The 24,561-nt window shown below is 44.5% G+C and overlaps 1 protein-coding gene across 1 annotated transcript; it reads right to left on the reverse strand.

Moving 5' to 3' along the window:
• Positions 1-1,751: 1,751 nt before the first annotated feature.
• Kctd14 (potassium channel tetramerization domain containing 14) lies at positions 1,752-10,058 on the reverse strand. The gene is made up of 2 exons (XM_047518850.1): positions 9,963-10,058; positions 1,752-2,889 (listed from the first exon to the last, which is right to left on the reverse strand). The coding sequence occupies exons 1-2, from the start codon at positions 10,050-10,052 to the stop codon at positions 2,218-2,220; spliced, it is 762 nt and encodes a 253-aa protein (XP_047374806.1). The 5' UTR covers positions 10,053-10,058; the 3' UTR covers positions 1,752-2,217.
• Between the last annotated feature and the right edge of the window lie 14,503 nt (positions 10,059-24,561).

The raw sequence follows: 24,561 nt of genomic DNA on the forward strand, positions 1-24,561 counted from the left end.
AACAGAATAGAGGAATGACATGTAGATCAGTGGTAGAGCTCTTGCCTAGCATATGGGAGGCCCTGGGTCCAATCCCCAGTCCCACAAAACAAAAAGAAAATTTAAGTGCACAAGCAATTCAACAACCCCAAACCTGGAATTCCCAAAAGAATAGACTGAATCACCTTTGTAAGTTGTAAACATTAGAGAGAAATGCTCAGCCTTTTGAAGAATTTGCAAGATTTAAGCGTACCCAAAGGGGCTGGGGACATAGCTCAGTTGGTAGAGTGCTTGCCTTATAAGCACAAGACCCTGGGTTCAATCCCTAGCACTGAAATAAAAGAAAAAGAGTATACCCAAGAAGTCAGGTTCCAAGCCTGAGAGAAGCTTTTGGATTTTGTTTGAAATATACGACAGAGAAACTTAACAGGGAAAGGTGTCATGAAGGGAAGAGTTAAAATATTTTTGTGATATAGACATTTGTTTTCCCATAAGGAGGCAAAGTCAGATGTCTGTGGGGACATATAGTCTCTCTTGAGTGAACCCCTGGACCTGTCCCTACAGAAGAATCATTCCAAAGAAAAAAGAAACAAATCAAAGGCGAGCTGGGGATGCAGTAGGGTGAAGAACTGCTGCATCTCAGCTTGCTTGGGACCTTCTGAGTTTGGGTTATGGAGTCCTGTGCCCCAGGAAACCCTTCAGTCCTGAAGTGTTTGCCAAGTTACAAGGCAAGGAAGGGGACCATCTGTTTCAGAATGAACTTGAAGGATAAATGTCCAAATTTACCTTCATTAAAATTTAGTACTCTCTTAGGCTGAGAAGCAGAATGAGAACATAATCTCTTATACAAGTGGCTTATTGAAGAAGTGGTGTTCTTAGAAGGGAGTAGGAGTAGTACAGAGAAGCTAAACAAGAATGTGCTCCTAGGTAAGACTGATTTTAGACTGATCCCACAAGAAACTGTAAGAGAAACCTCCTTGAAGCCCAGCATGGTAGCACAGGCCTGTAATTCCAGTGATTTGGAAGAATGAGGCAAGAGGATCACAAATTTGAGGTCAGCCTCAGCAACTTAGCAAGGCCCTATCTCAAAATAAGAAGGGCTGATGTAACTCAGTGGTTGAGTGCCCCAGATTCAATCCCCAGTACTGGAGAAAACTTTTTTCCTTATGTGAGTCAGGAGTCAGTCTTTTATACTTCGTCTGAAAGGTGGCAATTCTTTTCTTTCTCTTGTGGTACTGGGAATTGAACCCAGTGTTGCTTTACCAAGCTACATCACCAGCCCTTTATTTCTTTATTCTGAGACAGAGTCTGACTAAGTTACCAGGCTGGCCTCAGACTTCATTCCTGCTGCCTGAGACTCCTGAATAGCTGGGATCATAGGTGTGCACCACAGCATCCAGCTTCTTTACCAGAGTATGTCTCAGAATTAAGAGTGCATTAGAACCACTCAGAGGGAGCTGGGGATGTAGCTCAGTGGTACAGCACTTGCCTAGTACGCCCAAGGTCCTGGACTCAATCCCTAGCACCGCATACACACACACATACACACACCCACACACAAACAGAATCATCCAGAGGGCCTGGTAAACTAGACTGCTGGGTCAGCTGTCACAGATTCTAACTCAGAAGGATGAAATAGAACCTGAGAATGTATATTTCTAACAGGTTCCCAGAGAATGCAGATATCATACTTTGAAAACCACTATGCTAGAGAAGGGGACAGGTATGGGGTTTCCACAGACACAGCTACTGGTGAAGGCAATCTAGGAAGCATCTATTATAGGTACTAACTTCAGATTTTCCTCAGGAAGATACATTCCAGGTAAGGATGGACTGGACCACTACCTGAGCCTGAATAGATATCATATTTAGGTCAGACTATCAAGATTCATGGTATCATGTCTTTTCCTTTTGTTATCCTGCATCTCCTGGCAAAGAATTGTTGAAACATTTTTATTTATCTTAGTCTTGTTATTGTACATCAAGGGTCTGGCAAGAATGTGAGGCTTTGAAGAGGGAGCAGCTGCAACTTTCTAGGCAAATGCACAGGGGTCAGGTACAATGAGTGGAAAGTTTGAGGAAGGGTGTGTATATAAATATTTGGGGACAAGGCTGTAAGCCAAACTTGGAAGTTGTTTGATGTTTGTATATTAAGTAAAAGGAAGATGGCTTTTGATGACAATTTTTTAATTTCATGAGCCCCACCAGAGCCTGTAACACAGTCCCAGCCCCTGGGGATCACCACCAGGTGAAGGTGAATATATGGAAGCAATCAGTGACCTTGGCCCGGAATGCATGATCCAGGTAGTATCTCCCACAGGACACCTGGTAGCCCTGCGCCTTAATGTCCATCTCCACACAGTACAGAAGGTCCTTGATTTCTGGGCCTACCTTCCAGGGCCCAAACTTGACAACTGGCATCTTTCTGGCCTCCAGAGAACAGAGTGGCTGGGCACACCTGGCAGCTTCCTCCTCAGTGCGCACCACACACACCACCACACTGGAATAGCGTAGTGCCACGGCCTCTGCCCTTGCCAGGCGCAACAGGAGCTCTAGATTCTCACTGTAGCCAGGCACTCGCAGTAAGAACTGCTTCCGCGCCACCTGCTCACCAAAAATCTGGGGCATGTCCTCCAAGAGCTTAACCAAAGGCTGGATTTCGTAGAATTGAGCCTCGCGGTACACCTCAGGGATGTGCTGTGTAGGCACCTGCCCGCTGCGTAGGTAGTCCAGAATGGGCCCAAAATAGGTGCCAGGGCGATCTATGAAGAAGCGGCCCTCTGCATCAGTGCACGCCTTGGTTGAGCTAGAGAACATCTCTGAGAGCTTCGAGCCTGGGAGTTTTCTCAGGGTGCCCAAGGTGGTGGTGTAGATCTGGCCCCCGATGTTCAACTGTACAACAGTGGATACCTGGGGGCAAAAGCGGCAGAGTTAACCAACAGCACCATCTCCAGAAAGTTCATGACTTGAATAACCCAGTATAGAACTTGGGCAAGCCTCAACCATTGGCTTTAGCTATTCAAAGTTCCACCATACTGAAGGGAATTTTGCTGTGTAGCTCCAGAGGGTGGACATTTTAAGAAGGAAAAAGACTTCAGATACAAGAACACCTATTCAAGCATTTTACACACACACAAACACACACATACATATATATTTTTTTGTATCAGGGATTGAACTCGGGCACTCAACCACTGAGCCACATCCCCAGCCCTATTTTGTGTTTTATTTATAGACAGGGTCTCACTGAGTTGCTTAGCACCTCGCTTTTGCTGAGGATGGCTTTGAACTTGCAATCCTCCTGTTTCGGCCTCCCAAGTTGCTGGGATTTCAGGTATGTGCCACCATACCTGGCTTACTTATATTTTTAAATTTTATTTAGGTAATGGGGATTGAACCCAGGGACACTTTACCCCGAGCTACATCCTCAGCCCTTTTCATTTTTTATTTGAGACAGCATCTCACTAAGTTTTGCTCAAGGCCTTGCCAAGTTGCTGAGGCTGGCCTGAAACTTGGATCCTCCTGCTTCAGCCTTGGAGTTGCTGGGATTATAGGCACATGTTCCCACATCCAGTTTCAAGCATTTTAACTTCTTGAGATCACAGAGATGGTACTGAAAACTGCTGTGGAAGTCCCAGTGATAATATTTCCAAAGTATGTGGCCTTGGGCAAGACTTTTCTCCTCCCTGGGTCTGTTTCTTCATCTGTAAGATAATATGCAATTTTTTGTGATACTGAGTTTGAACCCAGTGCCTGCCATGCATGCTAGGCAAGCACCTTACCACTGAGCTACATACCTAGCCTCGAGAATATGCAGTTCTTAAGTCAGGAGTTTCCAACCTGGATACTCAGATCTATAAAGCAATTTTTTTTTTTTTTTTTTTTTTTTTTGCGGTGCTGGGAGTTGGATCCAGAACCTTGTGCTTGTAAGGCAAGCACTCTACCAACTGAGCTATCTTCCCAGCTATGAAGCAATTTAAATTAAAGAAAATAAAGGGCTGGATATGGTGATGCACACTTGTCATTCCAACTACTCAAGAGGCTAAGGTAGGAAAATAACAAATTTGAAGCCAACCAAAGCAACTCTGTGAGATCCTATCTCAATATAAAAATAAAAAGGACTGGTGCTTGTAGCTCAGTGGTAGAGTGCACCTGGGTTCAATCACAGTGCTGAAAAAAAAGAAAGAAAAGAAAAGATGGGGGTAGGTGGTGATCTACATTTCAGAAAGGTTTAAAGAACTAGTATTTATTCAGGAACTTTTCTCAGGTCCTTACTATATACTCACATCCAGTGCTAGGAATTGAAGACAAAAATTCTGTGTGTGTGTATGTATATGTGTAGTACTAGGAACTGAACCCAGGAGCACTTTACCACTGAGCTACATCCCAGCCCTTTTTATTTTTTATTTTGAAACAAGGTCTTGCTAAGTTGCCCAGGCTGCCCTTGCACTTGTGATCCTCCTGCTTCGGCCTCCTAAATCACTGGAATTATAGGCAAATGCTACCACTCTGAAAGGACAAAAATTATTTTATTATCAGAAGTTCTGATTAGCAGTTGACATACCCTTGATTAATTTTAAAAATGGAATTTGTGGGCTGGAGATGTAACTTGATGGTATAGCACGCCTAGTGTGTGCAAGGCCCAGGGTTCGATCTCTAATACTAGAAAGAAAAAAAAAAAAAAAGGAATTTGTCTCATGGATATTTTTTCAAAATATGAGCCCATGGGGCTTAAATAATAATAGGACTGGTCAACACTAGATACAGTGGATGTAAAACTGTTTCATAAACTGTACGTGTGCAAAGGTAAATTAAGTTAAGCTGTTCAATAGAATTTTTTAAAACCTCCTCTTGGGGCTGGGGTTGTGGTTCAGTGGTACAGCACTTGCCTGGCATGTGTGAGGCCCTGGGTTTGATCCTCAGCACCGCATATAAATAAATAAATAAATAAGTGTTTTTTTAAAAACCCTCCTCTCTGTGCCAGACCCTGGGCTGAGCATGAAGGATGTAGGTTGAGTCTGATGCAGTGCCTGCTTAGAGATTCCCACAGGTCAGAAGGAGAGAGACATGAAACAGACTGGGAGTTGTGTAGCATTTGAGGAAAATTTGGTGCTACCAACACACCCAACGTGCTCAAGGCCCAGGGTTTGATCCCTAGCACTACAAACAAACAGAATATCATATAATGATTAGTACACATGAAATGACACGCAAGTTGTTAGTTTTACAAACTAGCTTCCTAAACATTTTGTTATTTAAAATTCACTCATTCATTCAAGAAAATATATATGCATTTATTTTGTACTTTGTGCCAGGTACCTGGGACCAAGTGATAAACAAGCAGGACACAGTCCCAGCCCTCGCAGCCTAGTAACTCTGCAGTTTTATAGTTTTTATTTTGTTTTGTTGTTTGTTGTTGTTTGAGGGGTTTTGGGCACTTAACTGCTAAACCATGTCCCCAGCCCTTTTTATTCTTTATTTCAAGACAAGGTCTCACTAAGTTGCTTAGGGTCTCACTAAGTTGCTGAGGCTAGCCTCAAACTTGTGATATTTCTGCCTCAGCCTCCTGAGTCACTGGGATTACAGGAGTGTGCCACTATGCCCAACTTGTACAGTGTTTTAAATGCATTATCTAATTCAATCATCACCATGCTACTATTGGAATGTATTAAATCCCTTTTTACAAATGAAGAAACTAAAGCTGAAGGACATAAAATAAGATGTTTAACATCAACTAGCTAAGTGATGATTTAAACTCAGGTCCAATATACTCCAAAACTTAAGTTCTCAGTCATTTCATTAAACCACCTCCATTCTTCTCCGTTCTTCATCCCCTTACTGATTCATTCATTCAACAAAACATATGGAAGACCTATTATTGCATGTAAGCTTTGTGCTAGGCAGACACAGCCCCTGCCCTCAAAGAGCTCCCAGTGGAGAGAGAGAAACGATGGCTTAACCATGTAGGTGCTGAGAAGAAGACTCAAAGGTAAGAGATGTCAACTTTTTGTGGTTGTGTGTTGAAGGTTCTAATTTCCTAGGGGATATGATGGCTACTGCTGCGGGAAGAAAAAAAAAATCTGTATAATGTTAAAGGGAAGGCTGGATTCCTGACCTGGAGACTTCACAAGTCATTGCAGGGTCAGGGATAGAGAAAGAGCTCAGGATTGTCCTTCAGTCTGATTTAGGTGTTACCTCGTTCTCAACAGGCCTGTGGACTCTACCTCTAAGATTATAGTTCTCTGCTAGAATTAAGAGAGCCAAACACAATCACACTGCTGGAAAGCACTGAGTTGCCATGGCAACAGTTTCTACTTGGGGGACAGTTGTGCTGGCTAGATGGGAAAAGGCAGAGGAGAGGATGCATCCTGTCAGCAGCTGTCAGTACAGCTGAGAGAAATAAGCCCAGAATCTATGACTACTCCTTTCTCCCATAAATTTCAAGGGTCTTGGTAGGGCTGTTTGGTTAACCCTGAGGTCACTTTTGCAAAGCAGACAGTTAAATGTGAATTTGCAGACTTTAACCCTTGAATGAACCAATGTGTTCTCATTACTCCTGTGTCACTGAAAACTTGCAGGTCTTTTCTTTCTTTGTGTGTGTGTGTGTTGTGCTGGGGATTGAATCCTGGGTGCTTTACTACTGGAGCTATATTTTTCCTTTGGGGACAGAGTCTCACTAAGTTGCCGAGGATCTACCTGAGTTGCTTGCAATCCTCCTGCCTCAGCCTCCTGAGTCACTGAGATTACAGATCTGTGCCATCACACCTGACTCACATGTCTTCTTAAAGATCCCATATCACAGGCAAGAAAAACTCAGAGAGATAAGTCACATAACTAGGAAATGACAAAGTGGAGCTGGGATCAAACCCCTATCTAACCCCCTAGTCTAACTCCAGTACAGAATGATGCCCTGCCCCACCCCCAACATCCAGCCCTACTGCTGCCAATAATTAGCTTTATGTCCAGGGCAGTTCATATTCCTTCTCTGAATTTAAATTTAGTCATCTATGAAACTAGATGGCAAAATGGACAGAGAATTCTAAATTCCCCCAGCTCTCAAAGTCTAATATAAGTCCAATCACTTCAAATGTCCTTTCTGAAGCTAATTTCTAACTGTTGCTACTATTCTTTTTCCCCTTGTGCAGGGGATTGAACCCAGGGTGATCTACCACTGGACTCTACCCAGATCTTTTTAGTTTTTATTTTAAGACAGGTTCTCACTGAGTTGTCCAGGTTGGCATTGAACTTAGGATCCTCCTGCCTCAGTCTACCTAGTAGCTAGTGCAGTAAGATTTATTTTCTATCACTCTTTTGGAACGACCTGCCCTTCCTCATTGGATGGGGGCAACCAGCCCCCCTGCCAAAGCATTCCTGAGTGGATGGGAAAGCCTGATTCAGGCCCTGTGGTCTGGGAAAGACATGGTCTTTTGGAGTCCCTACTAGGTTCCAAGCTGGTGCTGGCCAAGAGGATACAGGATCAGACCCAGTCCTTACCTAGTAAAATCTACAAGGTCCCTATCATCTCACCTATTCCCTCAAACATTCACGTTTCCTTAGATCACTCTCAGCTGAGTGAAAGAAGGGACATCTCCCTAAGATGTCCCTCAAGTCCTTCAAGATCTCTCACCAACCCACAACCCTGACCTTTCCCACTTCCCTATCTCAGTTATTTGAGTCATATGTAATCTTGCATTCTGCTCCCAACTCCTCCTTCACACCTATTCAATCACCAAATCCTAGCAATTCTATTTGCGTGGTAAACTCCACAGTCCCTTGGACCTCCCCCAGATCCGTTCTTCATTCTGAAATCAGAGTTCCTTTTCTGAAGTGCAAAACTGATGCTGTCACTCCCTGCTGTTTAAATTTTTTTTTTTTTTTTTTGATACCAGGAATTGAACCCAGGGATGCTTAACCACTGAGCCACATCCCAGGCCCCCTTTTAAATTTTTTTTTTTTTTTTTTGAGATAGGGGTCTTGCTAAGTAGCCAAGGTTGGCTTTGAACTTGTGATCCTCCTGCCTCAGCCTCCCAAGCCTCTGGGAGCCACTGGGATTACAGGCATGCGCCACCTCACCTAGACACTCCCTGCTTTAAACACTTGAGTGACTCTTACAGGTGATGGCACAGACCTGTAATCCCAGCAACTCTGGAGGCTGAAGCAGAAGGACTGCAAGTTCAAAGACAGCTTCGGCAATTTAGGGAGACCCTCAGCAACTTAACAAGAAAACATCTCAAAATTAAAAATATAAAGGATTAGGGCAATAGCTTAGTGGTAAATGTTCAATTCCCAGTACCCAACTCCACCTCAAAAAAACAAAAGACACTTGAGTGATTTTTCATTCCCTTCCAGATAAACTCTTGACTCCATAACAAGGCTTAAAAGGCTCTTTGCAACATGACTACTGCTTAGCCTTTAGTAATCCAGGAATAAAGCCACCTGCTTGCTCTCCTCCAGGACTTCAATCACTTGCTGCTTCCCCTGTCTCCACTGAGTCCTCCATCTTTCAAGTTAGTTCCCGCAGGAATCCTTCTCATAGGGTTGTCTCAGGATCCCACAGGGCTGAGTACTTCCATTGTTATTACAATGAAGAAGTTCCCTTCTTGTAATACTCCGTTTATTCGTCTGGATCCCCCATTACACTGTGAGGTTCCAATGGAAAGACTCCTAATTCATCAGTCTGTCACGCGTTCATGCTACAGGGCTCAGCACACCAGGGACATTCAATAAATGTCTGTTGGATTGATTCACAGCACCTGGTATTCTGATAAAGGCCAATTTTACCCTACCTGGCATCATTCTCAGTGCTGGCTCCTTAAGTTACTCCGCCTTTGCCCAGGAATTCATTGTTATTTATTGAGTACCTAGGTCAAGGAGCACTGAGCACCCTGAGTACACAACACCTAGAGCACACTGATATTGAGCTAGTGGCTTTGTCAACAGCTAACACCAACAACACTGTCATCACTCTACTGGAAGAGCCATACTCCCCTGCTGATGAATCAATCCCTTTCCCCTTCCTTCAGTATTCAGGATGGCACTTAGGCCAGGAGAGAATTAGAATTCTCTGCTTCTGTAGTGCACCAGGGTTTTTTTGTTTTTTTTTGGTTTTTTTAAATTCTTTCCAAACTCCCCGAGCCCAAGCTCTAGGGGCAAATAAGCAAGCAGGGGGACTCAAGACCCAGGCAGAGGGCAGACAAAGCAGGCTGGAGATGGCATGGGAAAGGAATGAATCTCTGTTGGGCTGGTTGAATAGACTGTCCCATCTGGGGCAGGGGAAAGGGAGAAACAGAGAGAGGGTACTATGCCAAGCCAGGGCATTGAGGCGGGCGGGCGGCGGGAGGAGAGGACGCACGCCATGCCATGCCACGCCACACAGAGTGGAACTAAAACAAAGGACACAAAAGTCAAGTGGAGAGGGAGGAGACAAAGGTGGCCAGGCAAGAAAAAGGGCAGCGAAGCAGATGCGGTGGTAATCCCAGCGACTCCAGAGGCTGAGCAGGATGGCAAGTTCCAGGCCAGCCTCAGCAACTGAAGCAAGACCTTGTCTCGAAATAGAATAAAAAGGGCTGGGGCTGAAAGCTCAGGGGTAGAGTGATTGCCCAGCACGTGTAAGGCCCTGGGTTCGATCCCCAGCAGAGAAAGAGAAAGAAAAAGGAGGGAAGGAAAGGAAAGAGGGGGGGAAAGTGCCATGAGGAGAATCTGCACAGAACCGAATAGGGACCAAGGCGCGAAAGCAGAGCGAGCAAAGCAGGAGGGACAGCCACCAAGGACAAAGGAGAGCGCCCAGCCGGAGACGGAGGGAGAGACAACGCACCAGAAACTGGAGACGCAGACAGGGGGAGGAATGGGTAGGGAAAAAAAAAAAAAAAAAAAATCCCCGGCGAAGGAAAACCCAGGCGGCGGGAGAGCCAGGGGGGAGAGGCGCGGGAAGATAGATAGCAGGCAGCAGCCCACCCGTCCGCCCAGTGCAGCCACGCACTCACTGTCGGCGGGCTGGGCCGCGTATTCTGGGGCGTCGAGGTCAAACTCATAAGGGCTCCGTGGACAGTTAGCACTAAGAACCCCAGCAGCATGCAAATAACTCTGGCGGGCGGAAATGCACCCAGCTACTTGAGTCTGGGCGGGCCTGGGTTGGGCGAGGCCGCGGTGAGACCCTAAGCTAGGCACCACCCCTTCCCGGGCCGGAATTTCTCAATCAAATGGGGAAGGCAGAGGGAATTGATGCTGACAACCAAGGACTTTCCATTCCCTATAATGAGAGCTAGTGAAAGAGCAGCAATTCCCATTTTACAGATGAGAAAAGCGAGACTGCAGGATGTAGGGTGGCCAGTGTGGACTATTTTCAAGGCAGCTGCTAGGATTGTAAAGCATGACCAATGATGAAAAGATCTAGGTTCCTGTTATTTTCATTGTTAAAACATAACCTCCCCAGCACCGCAAAAAAAAAAAAAAAACAAAAACAAAACATAACCTGTAGCATAACTCCCCTCTCCTCGTGTGTGGGCTGTACATATGGAGTTATTGAAGAGTACAGTATGGAAAGGGTAAAAAAGAGGTAAATTTGCTGTTGTGAAACTGACGAATACTCTACTTCAGCCAGGTTATCAAGGTCAACATCAACAGTTACTCATCTTGATCATGGTATGTACACTTGATGTGTGATGAAAATGGTCGTCTTGGACTGGAGCTGTGGCTCAGTGGTAGAGCGCTTGCCTGGCATGTGAGGCCCTGGGTTCAATAATCAACACCACATATAAATAAATAAAAGATTCATTGACAGCTAAAAAAATGTTTTAAAACATTTTTATAAAAATGGTCTTCCTCCAAGCCGGGCATGCATACCTGTCTGGTCTGAGCAACATAGAAAGACCCTTTCTAAAGAGAAGAGAAAGAGGAAAGGAGAGGAAAAAAGAGGGAAGGAGAGTAAGGTGAGGGAAGAAAAGGAAAACCTATGACCCCAGTCTAACAGTAAGAAAACCATCAGAAAAATTCCAGTATCAGGTTAGGTATTTATGGCGCATGCCTAGAATCCCATTACTTAGGAGGCTGAGGCAGGAGTTTCTCAAGTTCAAGGCCAGCCTGTGCAATTTAATGAGAAGCCTGTACAATTTAATGAGACCCTGTCTCAATATGAGAAAATGAAAAGGGCTGTAATCTGGGGATGTAGCTCAGTGGTAAAGCACCCCTGGGTTTATTCCTTGGTATTGGGGGAAAAAAATACAATGTCAGACAAATTCCAATAGAAAGGCATTCTAAAATATAGCTGACCAGTACTCCTCAAAACTATCAAGGACATCAAAAAACAGGGAGGAAAATCTGAGAAACCCTCATAGCCAAGAGTGACTTAAAGAGACAGAAGACTAGCTATAATATAGTATCCTGATGGAATACTGAAAAAGAAAAATTAAGGACATATAAATAAGTTACTAACTTCAGTTAATAATAGTATATCAGGGGCTGGGGATATAGCTCAGTGAGTAGAGTGCTTGCCCTGGGTTCAAACCCCAGCACCACCAAAAAAAAAAAAAAAAAAAAAAAGTATATCAATTTTGGTTCATGGATAAATGTAACAAATATACCATATTAAAATGTAATATGTTAAGAACAGGCAGGGAACTGGGCATTGTGGCACACCTCTGTAATCTCAGCAATTTGGGAAACTGAGACAGGACAATTGCAAGTTTAAAGCCAGCCTGGGCAACTCAGTAAGACCCTGTCTCAAAACTGTAAAACACCAGGTGAGAGGCTGGGGTGGTAAAATGCCTTGGGTTCAATCCTCAGTACCACAATAAATAAATAAATGGGAAAACTGAGTGTGTAGTGTATATGGAAATTCTCTGTACTATCATCTCAATTTCTTTGCAAATATAAATTGTTCAAAAAAGTAAGTTCTAAAAAACTGACTTGGCTAAAAAATAATAATTTGACCATTTGGGGAAATCATATAGAGTTTCTTCAGAAAATCGAAACTAGAACTATCATAAGATCCAGCAATTCCATTTCTGACTACTTATCCAAAGAAGTAGAAAATAAAGTCTTGAAGAGACATCTGTTCACTTATGGTCATAGCAACACTATCCACAATTGCCAAGAGGTGGAAGCAGCCCAAATGTCCATCAAGAGGTGAATGGATAAACAGAGTGTAATATACACAATTGAATATTATTCAGCCTTTAAACAAATGACATTCTGACACATGCTGCAACATGAATGAACCTCAAAGACATTATAAAGACAATACTTTATGGTAGTATATTAGTAGTCCATTTTCTGTTAGTAAAACAAAATACCTGATGCTGGGTACTGTATAAAGAAAAGAGATTTATTTAGGTAGCAGTTTGGGAGGCTGAAAGTCCAAGATCATGAGGCTCATCTGTTCAGCTCTGTTGAGGACTCCCTTGACTGGGTTACAACATGGCAGTTGACATCATGATGAGATTATGTGAGAAAGGGAGAGATCACCTTTCAAGATCAGAAGCCAGAGAGACACCAGGGAGAAGCCAGTAATGACCTCCCGCTAGGTCTCACCTCCTAAAGGTCCCACCACATGTTAATATCACCATACTGGGTACCAAGCTTCTAACACAGGAATCATCAGGAAATATACTCAAACCATAACACCAGGCAAAGTATGTTCCTTAAAATTATAACTCTTCAAAAGGGTCCAAGCCATGGGGAGGGCTTGTGATCTCTTAGAGGCAGGCTTCCCTGCTCATTGTGTCTGGGTTGGGAAGCCTCCTGCCTATTTCACACAGCACAAGTGCCCACCCCTCCCAGAGGTCGATCAGCTTCGTGGATCAGGATGATTCCACGGGGAGGCAGAGTTCTGAAGTGTATTCACCCCAGAAAGGAGGGCTAACCATTCCAAGGGGCAGTGGGCAAAGCAGCCTGGGTTTTTAGGTCCACTTCCTCTTTCTTCTCCAGCCCCAACTGCCCTTTCATGCCTTCCTACCTTAGTCTACACTGTTCCTTCTACTTCTAATGCCTGTGCCTACCAGTTTATTCTTCTCTGCCTGGAAATCTCCAGCACAGCTTCAGGACCAAATTCAGATGGTCCTCCACTTCTTTTTGTATCTGTTATGGTTTGGATATGAGGTGTCCCCCAAAAGCTGCTGCATTAATACAGGAATTTTTAGAGGCAAATGATTAGATTATGAAAACCGTAACCTAATCAGTCCATTCTAGTTTGAATAAACTGATTCTGTGGTAACTGTAGGTGGGTGGGATGTGATTAGAGGAGGTGGGCCACTGGGAGCTTGCCCTGGAAGGGTTCATCTTTCCTGAGGCTCTTTCCCCCCCGCCCCCCCCCCCTTTCTCTCTAGGTCCGTCTCCGTCTCCCCTGGCAGTCATGAATGGAGCAGCTTCCCTCCACCACACCCTTCCACCATGAGCCCAGAGCAATGAAGTCAGTCAACCATGGATTAAAGTTCTGGAACCAAGAGCCAAAATAAACTTTTCTTCCTCCTCTAGGGTTATGTGTGTGTGTGTGTGTGTGTGTGTGTGTTTAGTACTGAAGCACTTAACCACTGAGCCTCATGCCTAGTTCTTATTTTCCTTTTTATTTTGAGACACGGTCTCACTTAAGTTTCCTAGAGCCTTGATAAGTTGCTAAGGCTGGCCTTGAACTTGGAATCCTCCTGTCTCCGCCTCCTAAATTGTTGAGATTACAGTCTTTTGCCACTGTACCCGATAAAATTGTTCTTGTCAGATATTTCTGTCACAGCAAAGAAAAACGAACACAGTATCCATTAGTACATTGGACCTTTACAATTGAAAATAAGGATTCCTGCCTCCTTTTAAATTTTTTAAAAATTATAATCAGGGGCTGGGGCTGGGGCTCAGTGGTAGAGGGCTTGCCTAGCATGTGTGAGACACTGGGTTCAATCCTCAGCACCACACAAAAATAAATAAATAAAAGATCATCTATACCTAAAAAAAAATTTTTAAAAATTATAATCATGAGACAGCGTCTAACTAAATTGCCGAGTCTCCCAAAATTGCTGAGGCTGGACTTGAACTTGCAATCCTTCTGCTTCAATCTCCTGAGTTGCTGAGATTACAGATATGTGCCACTGCGCCTGGCACCACCTCCATTTTATGTATGAGCACCCCTGGACTACCAAAGATGAAGTGTCTCTACTAAAGTCAGCTCCAGCAGGCAAGAGACCCGGGTCCTAACTCTGACTTGGCCACTCATTCACAGGATAACCTGGGGCCAGTCCCTCCCCCTCACTGGGCCTCAGTTCTCTACCTATAACATGGTAGGAGTTGGGGGATTATCTGAGAGGGTCCCTGTTATCCTGTCTTGCTTGATGCTATGGCAACAAAAGAAATCAAAGAGCCCCTTGGTGTTGTCTATGCTGGATCTTATTTCCCTTTGGCCTGATTCCAAGAGCTAGCGCTGTTTCCCTCTGCCCTCCTCCCACCCACCATCTCTTTGTTCTTCCTGAGACAAAGCCTCCAGCCCTTCTGCTCCCCAGGCAGCTGGGCTTCTGGCCAGCCAGTCAAGTGGCAGCTGGGACTCAGATGAAAGGGCCCTCAGAAGGCTACCTGTGGCAGAGTGCCCAGCCCAGGCCTGGCAGCTCTGGGTCCAGCTGTCCCGTGAGACATTCTGCCCACCCCTTCCACACAAGGCTCCCATTGTGAGCCCTGCAGAGGAGGACACTCGTGTCAACCCACAAGAATCACCTTCCATTCCCTTCCCTCGGGCCCCACAACAGCTTAAGAAATGTCTTTAGGGAATGTTCCAGGATGGATGGGACTGGCCTGACTCCATGCCAGGCAGTTTGGAGAGTTTTATCCTGTTTAATCTTCAGAACAATGCGGGTTGCAAGTACTGCCATTCTCCTTTGAGAGAAGAGGAACATGTATATGTGCCTACTATGTGTCAATCACGGTACCAGGCACTGGGGAGAGAGCAGTGACCTAGGGACAAGAGCTAAACTTGTTGGCCTCACAAATAAATATCTGCTTACAGAGTGTGAGCAGTTTTGAGAAGAAAGAACTAGAAACTGTAGTTATAGATGAAGAGCGGATAAATAATGGAGGACTCATTAGTGGGGAGCCAGGGCAGGTAAGTGAAGAGGTGAAGAGGGTGAAGAGGAGTTCAGTGGAAGGAGGGTAGCGTACAGTGGGGTGCACAGGACCCTGAGCTCTGAAGCAGGAAGCATGTGCTGAGTTAGAGGAGGAACAGGAAGAAGGAGGCCTGTGACAGAAGAACAAGGAAGGGCACCCCCTTTTGATTATCTTTGGCTGCAACACCCTGTTAAAAAAAGCCACATTATAAACCACAGGGCACAGTGGGCACACCTATAATCCCAGTGATTGAAGAGGCTGAGGCAGGAGGATCACAAGTTCAAGGCCAGCCTCAGCAATTTAGTGAGGCTCTGAGCAACTTAGCAAGACTCTGTATAAAAAAAAAAAAAAAAAAAAACCAAAAAAAAAAAAAAAAAAACTGAGAAAAATGAATTTATTTGCAGTTTGGCTAAATAGGGAAGATGGCTAATCTGCCTTCCCCAAACCCTGAAGAATTAGGATTAAATACAAGAAAAACAAAAGCAGAAATATGTATTTGTATCATGCTGTGTGGGGTTGTAAATCATCTTTCTTTCTTTATTTCAATGCTAGAAACCAAATCTAGGGTCTTGTGCTTGCTAGGCAAGCCCTTTACCACTGATCTAGGGATTGAACCAAGAACATTCTTCCATTCTACCCACCTGTGAGCTATATCACCAGTCCTTTTCTTTTGGAATCTTGGCTAACTTGCTCAGGCTGGCCTGGAACTTGTGACACTTCTCCCTCCATCTCCCAATTAGCTGGTATGATAGGAGTGTGCCACTGTGCCCTCCTGGTTCTAAATCTGGTTTTCAGATCCTGTTGGCATCCTCCTGGTGCCAGAGGCCAAGGTTCTGGGAGACGTTTTCATGTCAGACTGAGATGATTGAAACAGACGCTCGTTAGGGGCTCCCACTCTGAATTAAGGGCTACTTGCTCTTGCTGAGAGTGAAAGTTGACAGGCCACACCCCCACACCAAGGTCTTCAGGGCATCCCGAAGGCTGAAAATGGAAACAGCCCCTCTCAGGTCCCTCTGCACTGGGCTGACTCAATCAACACAGACATTTCCTGGCCTTTCTCTCGCTGCAGACTCTTCTTTAAAAGCTCTACTCATCTTGAAGAAATAAGTTTCTTCTGTTGTCCTTCAGAGCTGACTTTGGGTAAAACCTATTTTCCTAGTAATTTGACTCTCGATTATTTTTGGAGCAGAGCGAAGTAGCTTAGCCTCTTGCTCTCCAGGTTGAGGTTGGAGCAGCCAGATAACATGATTGCCTGTGATACCTAAGACAGGCAAGACTCCCTGTGGCTAAGAACGGAGTTTCAATCAGGTGAGCATGAATATACAGGCAAAACTTTAGTCAGAAAAAGGAAAGGAGGAGGAGGTTTCACCTCCAGGAAAAAGAGACAGCTCTGATTGAGAGAAAAGTCAGAACTGTCCATGAACAAATGAATGGCCCAGCCCTTTACTGAGACTGGGGCAGGAATGGTAAAATATTTAAGGAGGTTTTTTTTTTTTTTTTTTTTTTTTTTGGTGTAATAACTGTTGCAGATATCTTTTGGCATCCCCCTGCACCTGGTGTCTAGGGTTGATCTGGTTAAGAGTAGGGCTATGAGAGCCAGGTGGCACACACCTGCAATCCCAGTAACTCAGGAGGCTGAAGCAGGAGGATTCCAAGTTGGAGGCCAGCCTCAACGCTTTAGCAAGGCTCTAAGCAACTTAGTGAGACTCTGTCTCAAAATTAAAAAAAAAAAAAAAAAAAGGTTGGGGATGTAGTTCAGTGATAAAGCACCCCGGGGTTCCATTCCCAATACCAAAAACAAAACAAAACAAAATAAAACACACACACAAAAAAACACCAAACAAACAAACAAAAAAACCTTTGGTAACATTATGAATTGAGAGATTTAATCTGCCATTTTGTCCCCTATTATCCCTAATTGTCTCACCTGTAGGAAGTTAAAATGAAGGAAAAAAACTAAGAAATAGCTGGATAATGACTGGGTCTTCTTTAAATTTTTCAATTTGAAAGTTTCTGCTGCTGCACTGGTAATACAGCTGCTGAGGTATGGTTGGGCTTCCTTTTGAAGCCCTCTATTTGTTTGAGCCCCAGACCTAGGAAGCTCCTTTCTGGAGGGAGCTGGCAACCTGAGTTCCTGAGTAAGGTTAGAACTTGCTTTTGGGGCTGGGAGTGTAGCTCAGTGTTAGAGAGCTTTCCTATTATTCACAAGGCCCTGGGTTCAATCCCTGGAATTGCAAAACAGAAGAAGAAAGAGAGTTTGTTCAATTTAGCCTTGATTGGGGCTGGAGTTGTGGCTCAGTGGTAGAGTGCTTGCCTAGCACGTGTGAGGCACTGGGTTTGATTCTCAGCAACTCATATGAGTAAATGAATAAAAAGTAAAGGCCTATCGACATCTAAAAAAATATTTTTAAAAAAATTTATCCCTGATTGAAGGAAACAGAGACCAAACCTAGAAGGTCAGGGTTACCTGACCTTGTAGACCTTTTTATTTATTTATTTATTTATTTTTTTGTGGCACTGGTGATTGAACCCAGGGGCACTCTACCACTGAGTTATATCCTCAACCCTTTTTATTTTTTATTTTGAGATACAATCTCACTGTATTGCTCAGGCTGACCTGGAGTTGTGACCCTTCTGCCTCAGCCTCCTGAGTTACTGGGATTATAGTTATTGCCACCACACCCAGCCCTTATGGGCCTTTTAACCATAAGAAGGCACTCTGGTACAGGACTGCAATCCCAGAGATTTGGGAGGCCAAGGCAGAAGGATTGCAAATTCAAGGCCAACCTTAGCAATTTAGGGAGGATCTAAACAATTTAGGGAGACCCTGTCTCAAAATAAAAAATAAAAAGCCACCACTGTGACTCAATGGTAAAGCAACCTTGTGTTTAATCCCCAATGCCAAAAAAAAAAAAAAAAAAAAGAAGTATGTTCCTGCCATCATTTTTTGCAAAAGATGAAATGCAGTCTAAATGTCCAGTCCATCATTTGGGGACTGGTTAAATAAATTGATTAAATAAATCAAGTATGCCTATATACTAGACTAATAATAAATAAGTTAATTAATTAAATAAAGTATATCCACATATTCAAATACTATAAACCACTGTAAAAAAATAAGGCAGGTCTCTATGTGCTCATATAGGAAGGCCTCCAAAATAACAAAAGTAATAACAGTAATTAGCTTATCATTATTCACTACATCGATAATTTCCAGAAGGATATACAGTAGGACTCTTTACATCAGATATATCTTTCCCTTGCAATCTAAAGAGATCCATGGGTGCAGATGCTGTGTTACATCTCCTCCATTTGTGTTTCTGGATCCACCATATTCTTCTCCCCAAAAGGCCAATTCCTTTGCAGGTGTATTCACAGGCTCCCAGGTCCTCTGTCTCCACCCAAGTTTTTCGCCAGTGGGATCCTAGCAGGAGGTCAGAACTAAGAGGAGGCTACCATCAGAATATCTGGGCCCCTCCTGACAAGTCCCTGAAAGGTGGCTGTATTCCTCTTCTGAAGGTTAGGGCCCCTGACAGGCCATTCTCTCAAGTTCTGGTATAGCTTCCTTCCTTGTCCTATTAGCTTTTTACTAGTCTGGGGAGTTACAGCTATTCCCTGTTGCTGTCTCTAAACCCTACCAAACTTTATCAGAAGTTCCTTTATGAGGGGCTGAGGTTGTAGCTCAGTGGTAGAGTGCTTGCCTAGCGCATGTGAGGCACTGGATCCAGTCCTCAGCACCACATAAAAATAAACAAATAAAATAAAGGCATTCTGTCCATCTACAACTATAAAAATTATTTTTAAAAAGTTCCTTTACAGTAGATTAGGACAGACATTATTACCCTATATACATGTCTGAAAAAAAATTTTTAAATATTTATCACTGTCAAAAAAAGAGTTAATGGTAAAAACAAGTAAAAGTTAGAAAAGTTCCTTTATGAGAGCCAACAGTGGTGCACACCTGTAATCCTAGCAGCTTGGAGACTGAAGCAGGAGAATGAAGAGTTCGAAGCCAGCCTCAGCAACTTAGCGAGGCTCTAAGCAACTCAGTGAGACCCTGTCTCTAAATAAAAATAAATAAATAAAAAGGGCTGGAGATGTGGCTCAATGGCAAAATGCCCTTAGGTTCAATCCCCAGTACCAAAAAACAAAATCACAACCCAAATGTTCAGGAATTTCTCAGAAGTTTGCTTCTGCCTGCTCTATCTCTTTAGAATGAGCTACTCACTGAACCCCAATCTTATAGTCAGTTTATCTTATAGATTGATTACACACTGAAGTTAGCTAGAAATGGACAAAACCCCTCCTTTCTTGAACACTCCCTAGTCTCAAGTGTGGGGAGAAGGTCACATTGCAGAAACATTGACCACAACAAAAACTAGACAAGTCACTCTTATCAACCCAGAAACTTTGCTAATTTATATCTTCTTTATTCCTGCTCAGCTGTGTGAATGAGGTAAAATGCACACAGCCCCCACTCCAGAAGAGATTACTTTCAAAAATAATGACTATCTGAGGTGCTCACCTATCTGGGACCCACATCCCTTTCCTTGAACAAATTATATAAAAGATTCTTCTTCAGGCAAAGTGTTAGATGGGTATCAAAGGTAAGGGATAGCCATCTCTCAATAATGCCGGCTTGTTGCTAATGAAGCTCTTTCTCTGTCACTCTGCCTCTCTATTCCTTGACTCTATCAGTTAGTAGCAAACAGAACCTTGTGTAGTTACACCCATGAGGTCATTTTATATGCATGATTGGGTTTCATTCTAACAATCCTATAAAGTAGGGAAGAATTTTTAGCCACATGTTATAGAAGGTAAAGTTGAGGCCCAGAGAGGTGAAGGGACTCACCTGAAGTCCCACAACTGAGTAGTAGTGGAACCAGGACTGGAAAACACATAGGTTGGGCTCTAAAGCCTGTGCCCTTTCTCCAAGATGTCTAGTTCATTCACATTTTTTTTTTTTTTTCCTGTGCTGAGGATCAAACCTAGGGCTGCTCTACCACTGAGCTACATCCCCAACCGTTTTGTTGTTGTTGTTGTTGTTTTTGTAGTTGTAGATGGACAGAATGCCTTTATTTAATTAATTTTTTTTTAAAATGTGGTGCTAAAGATTGAACCCAGTGCCTCTCATATGCTAGGCAAGTGCTCTCCCACTGAGCTACAGCCCCAACCCCCAACCCTTTTTTTAATTTTGAAATAGCGTCTCACTAAGTTGCTGGGGCTTACCTTACCTTGCTATCCTCCTGTCTCAGTGTCCTGAGTCCCTGTGATTACAGATGTGTGCCACTGCATCTGGCTCATTCTTGTTCTTTTATATACCCTTGGCATTTCTTGGGTATTTCATCTTTGACAACAGGGAAATAAGGAAGGACCCATTCCTGATATCCAAGACCAGTATTGCCCTGACCACTAGATTTGAAGGAAGTCATTGCTGAAGTTCTTTTTCATAAGACACTATTCCTTCCCTTCATGACCTTTTTTTTGTTTTGTTTTGTTTTGTTTTTAATTTTGTTTGTTTCTTTTTTGTTTTTTGGTACCACAGGGTTAATCTACCACTGAGCCGCATCCCCAGCCCATTTTTGTTTTTATTTTGAGACAGGGCCTTGATAATTTGCTGAGGCTGGCTTTGAATTTGTGATCCTCCTGAGTCACTGAGATTATAGGCATGCGCCACTGCACCCAGCTATGGCACATGTTCTTATTTAATGTCTGTCCCCAGGTCCATGACAGCAGCTGGGCTCCATATCTGTTTTGTTCAGTGCTCGCTTCTCCCTGCTTAATATAGTTGTTTACTACACTTCAGGCCTCAAATAAATATTTACTAAGTGAAAAAATGACAAAGGGAAGGAACAAATATCTTATTAAATCTGCCTAACATCTGACATTTTACAGGATTTATCCTATTTCTTCCTTTTTGCAATGATCCTATGTGGTACATTGTAGTCCCATTTTGGTGATAAGGCAATTGAGGTCAGAGAGGGACTATAACTTTCCCAGAGTTACTCAGCCCTGAGCCAGAGTTCAAATGCTGGTCTCTCTATTCCCACCATTGCTCTGTCCCTCACTCAAGCGTTCCCCATAAGGTAAGAGGAGGAGGCGCTAATCAGTGGAACTCATGTGAATTGTTCTTGGACAAACAGAAACCCAGGTAGCGAATAGTGTCTGCTGCCGCAGCTCCCCTGCAACCAGCCACTCCCAGACATATGCTCCCAGCCCAGCCAGGAAGCCATCCTCTTCCCTGTTTGCGCTCGGGCTCTAGGCCCAGTTCTACCTGGTCTGATACCTAAGAACACAGTGTTTCTCACTTCTCTGCAGGGCTGCCTGTGGCTAAAAACCTGCTCTACAAGCTTTCTGGGGCGGACCTTGAACACTTGGCACTGTATATGGTGCATGCTGACCAGTTTATTAGCTTCTGGTAATAAGTAGGGTCAACTGGGAATGAGGCAGGGGGAATCACAAGCTTGAGGCCAGCCTGAAGAATCTAATGAAACTGCCTCAAAATAAAGTCCAAAAAAAACCACACAAAAAAGACAGCAGGGGGCTAGGGCTGTAACGCAGTGGTAGGAGCGCTTGCCTCTCATGTGTAAGGTCAATCCTTAGCACCATATAAAAATAAACAAATAACATAAAGGCTTGCTGTCTATCTACAACTACAAAAAGTAAATAAATTAATTTTATAAGAAACAACAGGGGGGCTGAATGTGGGTATCCTCCAGATCTCCCAGGCCTATACTATGTACATCAGCCTAGGCTGAGACCTGGGAGGATCTTTTTTCCTTTCCCCCTGGCTTTGAGACCCTGCCCACTGCCCTCTCTAAAATCACTGCCTTTCAAATGGGAGTTCTGGGATGCTGAGTAATGTTTTGTTGTTGTTTGTTTTGTTTTGTTTTAGGGTACTGGGGGTGGAGCCCAGGGCCTATGCACATGCTAGGCCAGCGCTCCGTCATTGAGCTACATCCCCAGATCAATCTTCTTTTTCTTGAGCTGGGGGCCGGTTACGCAGGTATGCTTACTTGGTGAAAATTATTTGGGTACACTTCTCTACATGTAAGTTATACTTCAATAAAAGACTGGTTAAAAAAAAATCGTCTCCCATGCCTGCCTCAGGGATCCCCGCCAGACCAGTGGGCCCCGTCATCCTTTCTCACTACTCTTCCAAACACACCCAGAGGACCTTCTCATCTAAGAGTTTCTGATTGAATCCTGACCAGCAAAGTAACCAACTTGGGCAGTGACCCAAATCCTGGGACCCCCAGAGTCCTCAGGCACTCCGTTCCTCCCTCCCTCTCAGAGTCATTTTGTGATGCTCCTAAGGCCTCTCTCTGGCCCAATCTGAGTGAGAGCTTCTCAGATATTCTCTCTCCTCCTCCCCAGACCCTCTTTTTTAGGACATGATGACAGTATCTGGCTGGGAGGACCAATTTCCAGATGTCTGGCACCATATGGAAACTAGCTGTTTCCTAATTGGCCATGGTCACTCAGAAGAGCACCGCCCTTGCCGAGATTTCTGTCAGCTAGTCCTCCTCAGGTTCCTGGAGAGCAGTGAACTACATCCCTTCCAACTCCACATTCCTTGTTTACCCAGCCTAACTGCAGGCCACAGCTGATTACCCAACACCCTCTCTCACAGCCCTAGGACAGCTTAACCCTAGAGAAGGGGAGGAATCCTTCATGGGGATGGGGAGATAGCAGCAGACCCGCCTGGTGGCCAAATACAGCAGGAGTGCTACAGCGGGCTCTTGGGGTAACTAAGGTCTATGCCAGCTCCTCAAACGAAAAGAAATTCTTAGGAAACTATCCATGTTCACAGAGGATGAGGGACCAGAGGCTCAGGGGGCCCAGTTGCAGGAGCCTGACCAGGATCACTCTGTGGGGCTGGATGGCTCCTGCTACTGTGGTCACAGACAGGCTCTTGGCCATAAACTTAAAGAACAATCCAATCACCTGGGCTTCTGGTAGTGGGAGCAGGGACCAGGAATAGATCCCTGCCAAAGACGTTCACAGAAATTTCCCCAAAAGGGAGAGCAAGGGTAAGGAAAAGCCAGAGTCCAAAAGCAATTGTCTCTTACTATAGGGTGAAATTGAATCAAACTTTGATAGGAGCTTGAACAGGGGCAGAGGTGCCACCCATTACACACTTTCCACTCATGAAATTTGAATCATACTATTTCACAAGATTCATGTAAGCACTTCTTATTCTCCCCCCCCCCCCCTTTTTTTTTTTTTTCCTTTTGGTACTGGGGATTGAACCCAGGGGTACTTAACCACTGAGCCACATCCCTAGCCCTTTTTCAATTTCAGATAGGGGATGGCTAAGTTGCTGAGGCTGGCCTTGAAATTGTGGTTCTCCTGCCTCAGGTTCCCAAGCAGCTGAGATTATAGGCATGCACCACCTTTTGTTTGTTTTTGAGATGGGGTTTTTCTATGTTGCTCAGGCTGGACTGGAACTCCTGGGCTCAAGCAATCTACCTGCCTCAGCCTCCAGAGTAGCTGGTACCCTGTGTCAGGGTACCCACACAGGTACCCTGTGTCTGCGTATCTTTTTTCCTTTTTGCTACTGGGGATGGAACACAGGGCCTCATGCACACTAGGCAAGCCCTCTAACACTGAGCTATACTCCCAGCCCTTCTTCAAAAGTTCTGCTTATTTTCTGGGATTTCAAAGATGGAAACTTTGAAACAAGTTTCTTCTATCTTCCTTTAAAACTGGCTTTGAATAAAACCTAATTTTCTACCAACCCGACTTCCAATATTTCTGTAGCAGTTACCTACCCCTAGACCCACCCCCATCCCGGTGGTAAAAGAGCCTCTGGGCAACCCCAAAGGTCCATCAAAACGCTCCTGAAGGAACGTGCCAGCACTGGGAATCCGTCCTACATAGAGGGCTCTGAGGTCTTTAGACTTTTCGGCCCTGATTTGTCCCCTACCCAGTCCCAGTCCCGAGGCCCCGCGCAAGTGGCTGGGGGAGCACAAGAGCTAGGCAGGAAGGGAAGAGGTGTCCCCACTCCAGGCAGTCTGTAGGATGGGAATTTTGCTGGAACACTGGCCTGCACCAGAATTATTCACGAGTTGGAATTACCTGACAATAAATGAGAGGCGACTCTCAGAAAACGTATGGGATTTACAAGGATTTCACCCGAAAACAGAAAAGAAGGAGTCGAGTCTATAGAATAGGTTCGAAAAGCACAGTAGCAGGGGAAAAAGAAATCAGCTCAGTGCTTTTTCCTAAGTCAAGCCCTGTTAATAAACCAACTCCAAACACCATCTACTTGATGATAGGTGTCTTAGAAAGATGAGAGGATTTTTCCTCCACCAGGCTCCAGTTTCACAGGCTAAGGAGGTAGACGATTTTGAGGCTGGAAAACCGCGTTTCCCTCTGCTTGCTCTGTCGGGCGTCCTGGGACTGAACTGCGCCGCCCCTGAGCCCGCGGAGCCCAAGACCTGGTCCTGCCCGGCAGCGCCCTCTGCTGGCCGGAGTCGTAGAGGGAGGCGGTATGCCTCTGGC

Source organism: Sciurus carolinensis, chromosome 11 (assembly GCF_902686445.1).
Source record: "Sciurus carolinensis chromosome 11, mSciCar1.2, whole genome shotgun sequence".
Lineage (NCBI taxonomy): Eukaryota > Metazoa > Chordata > Mammalia > Rodentia > Sciuridae > Sciurus > Sciurus carolinensis.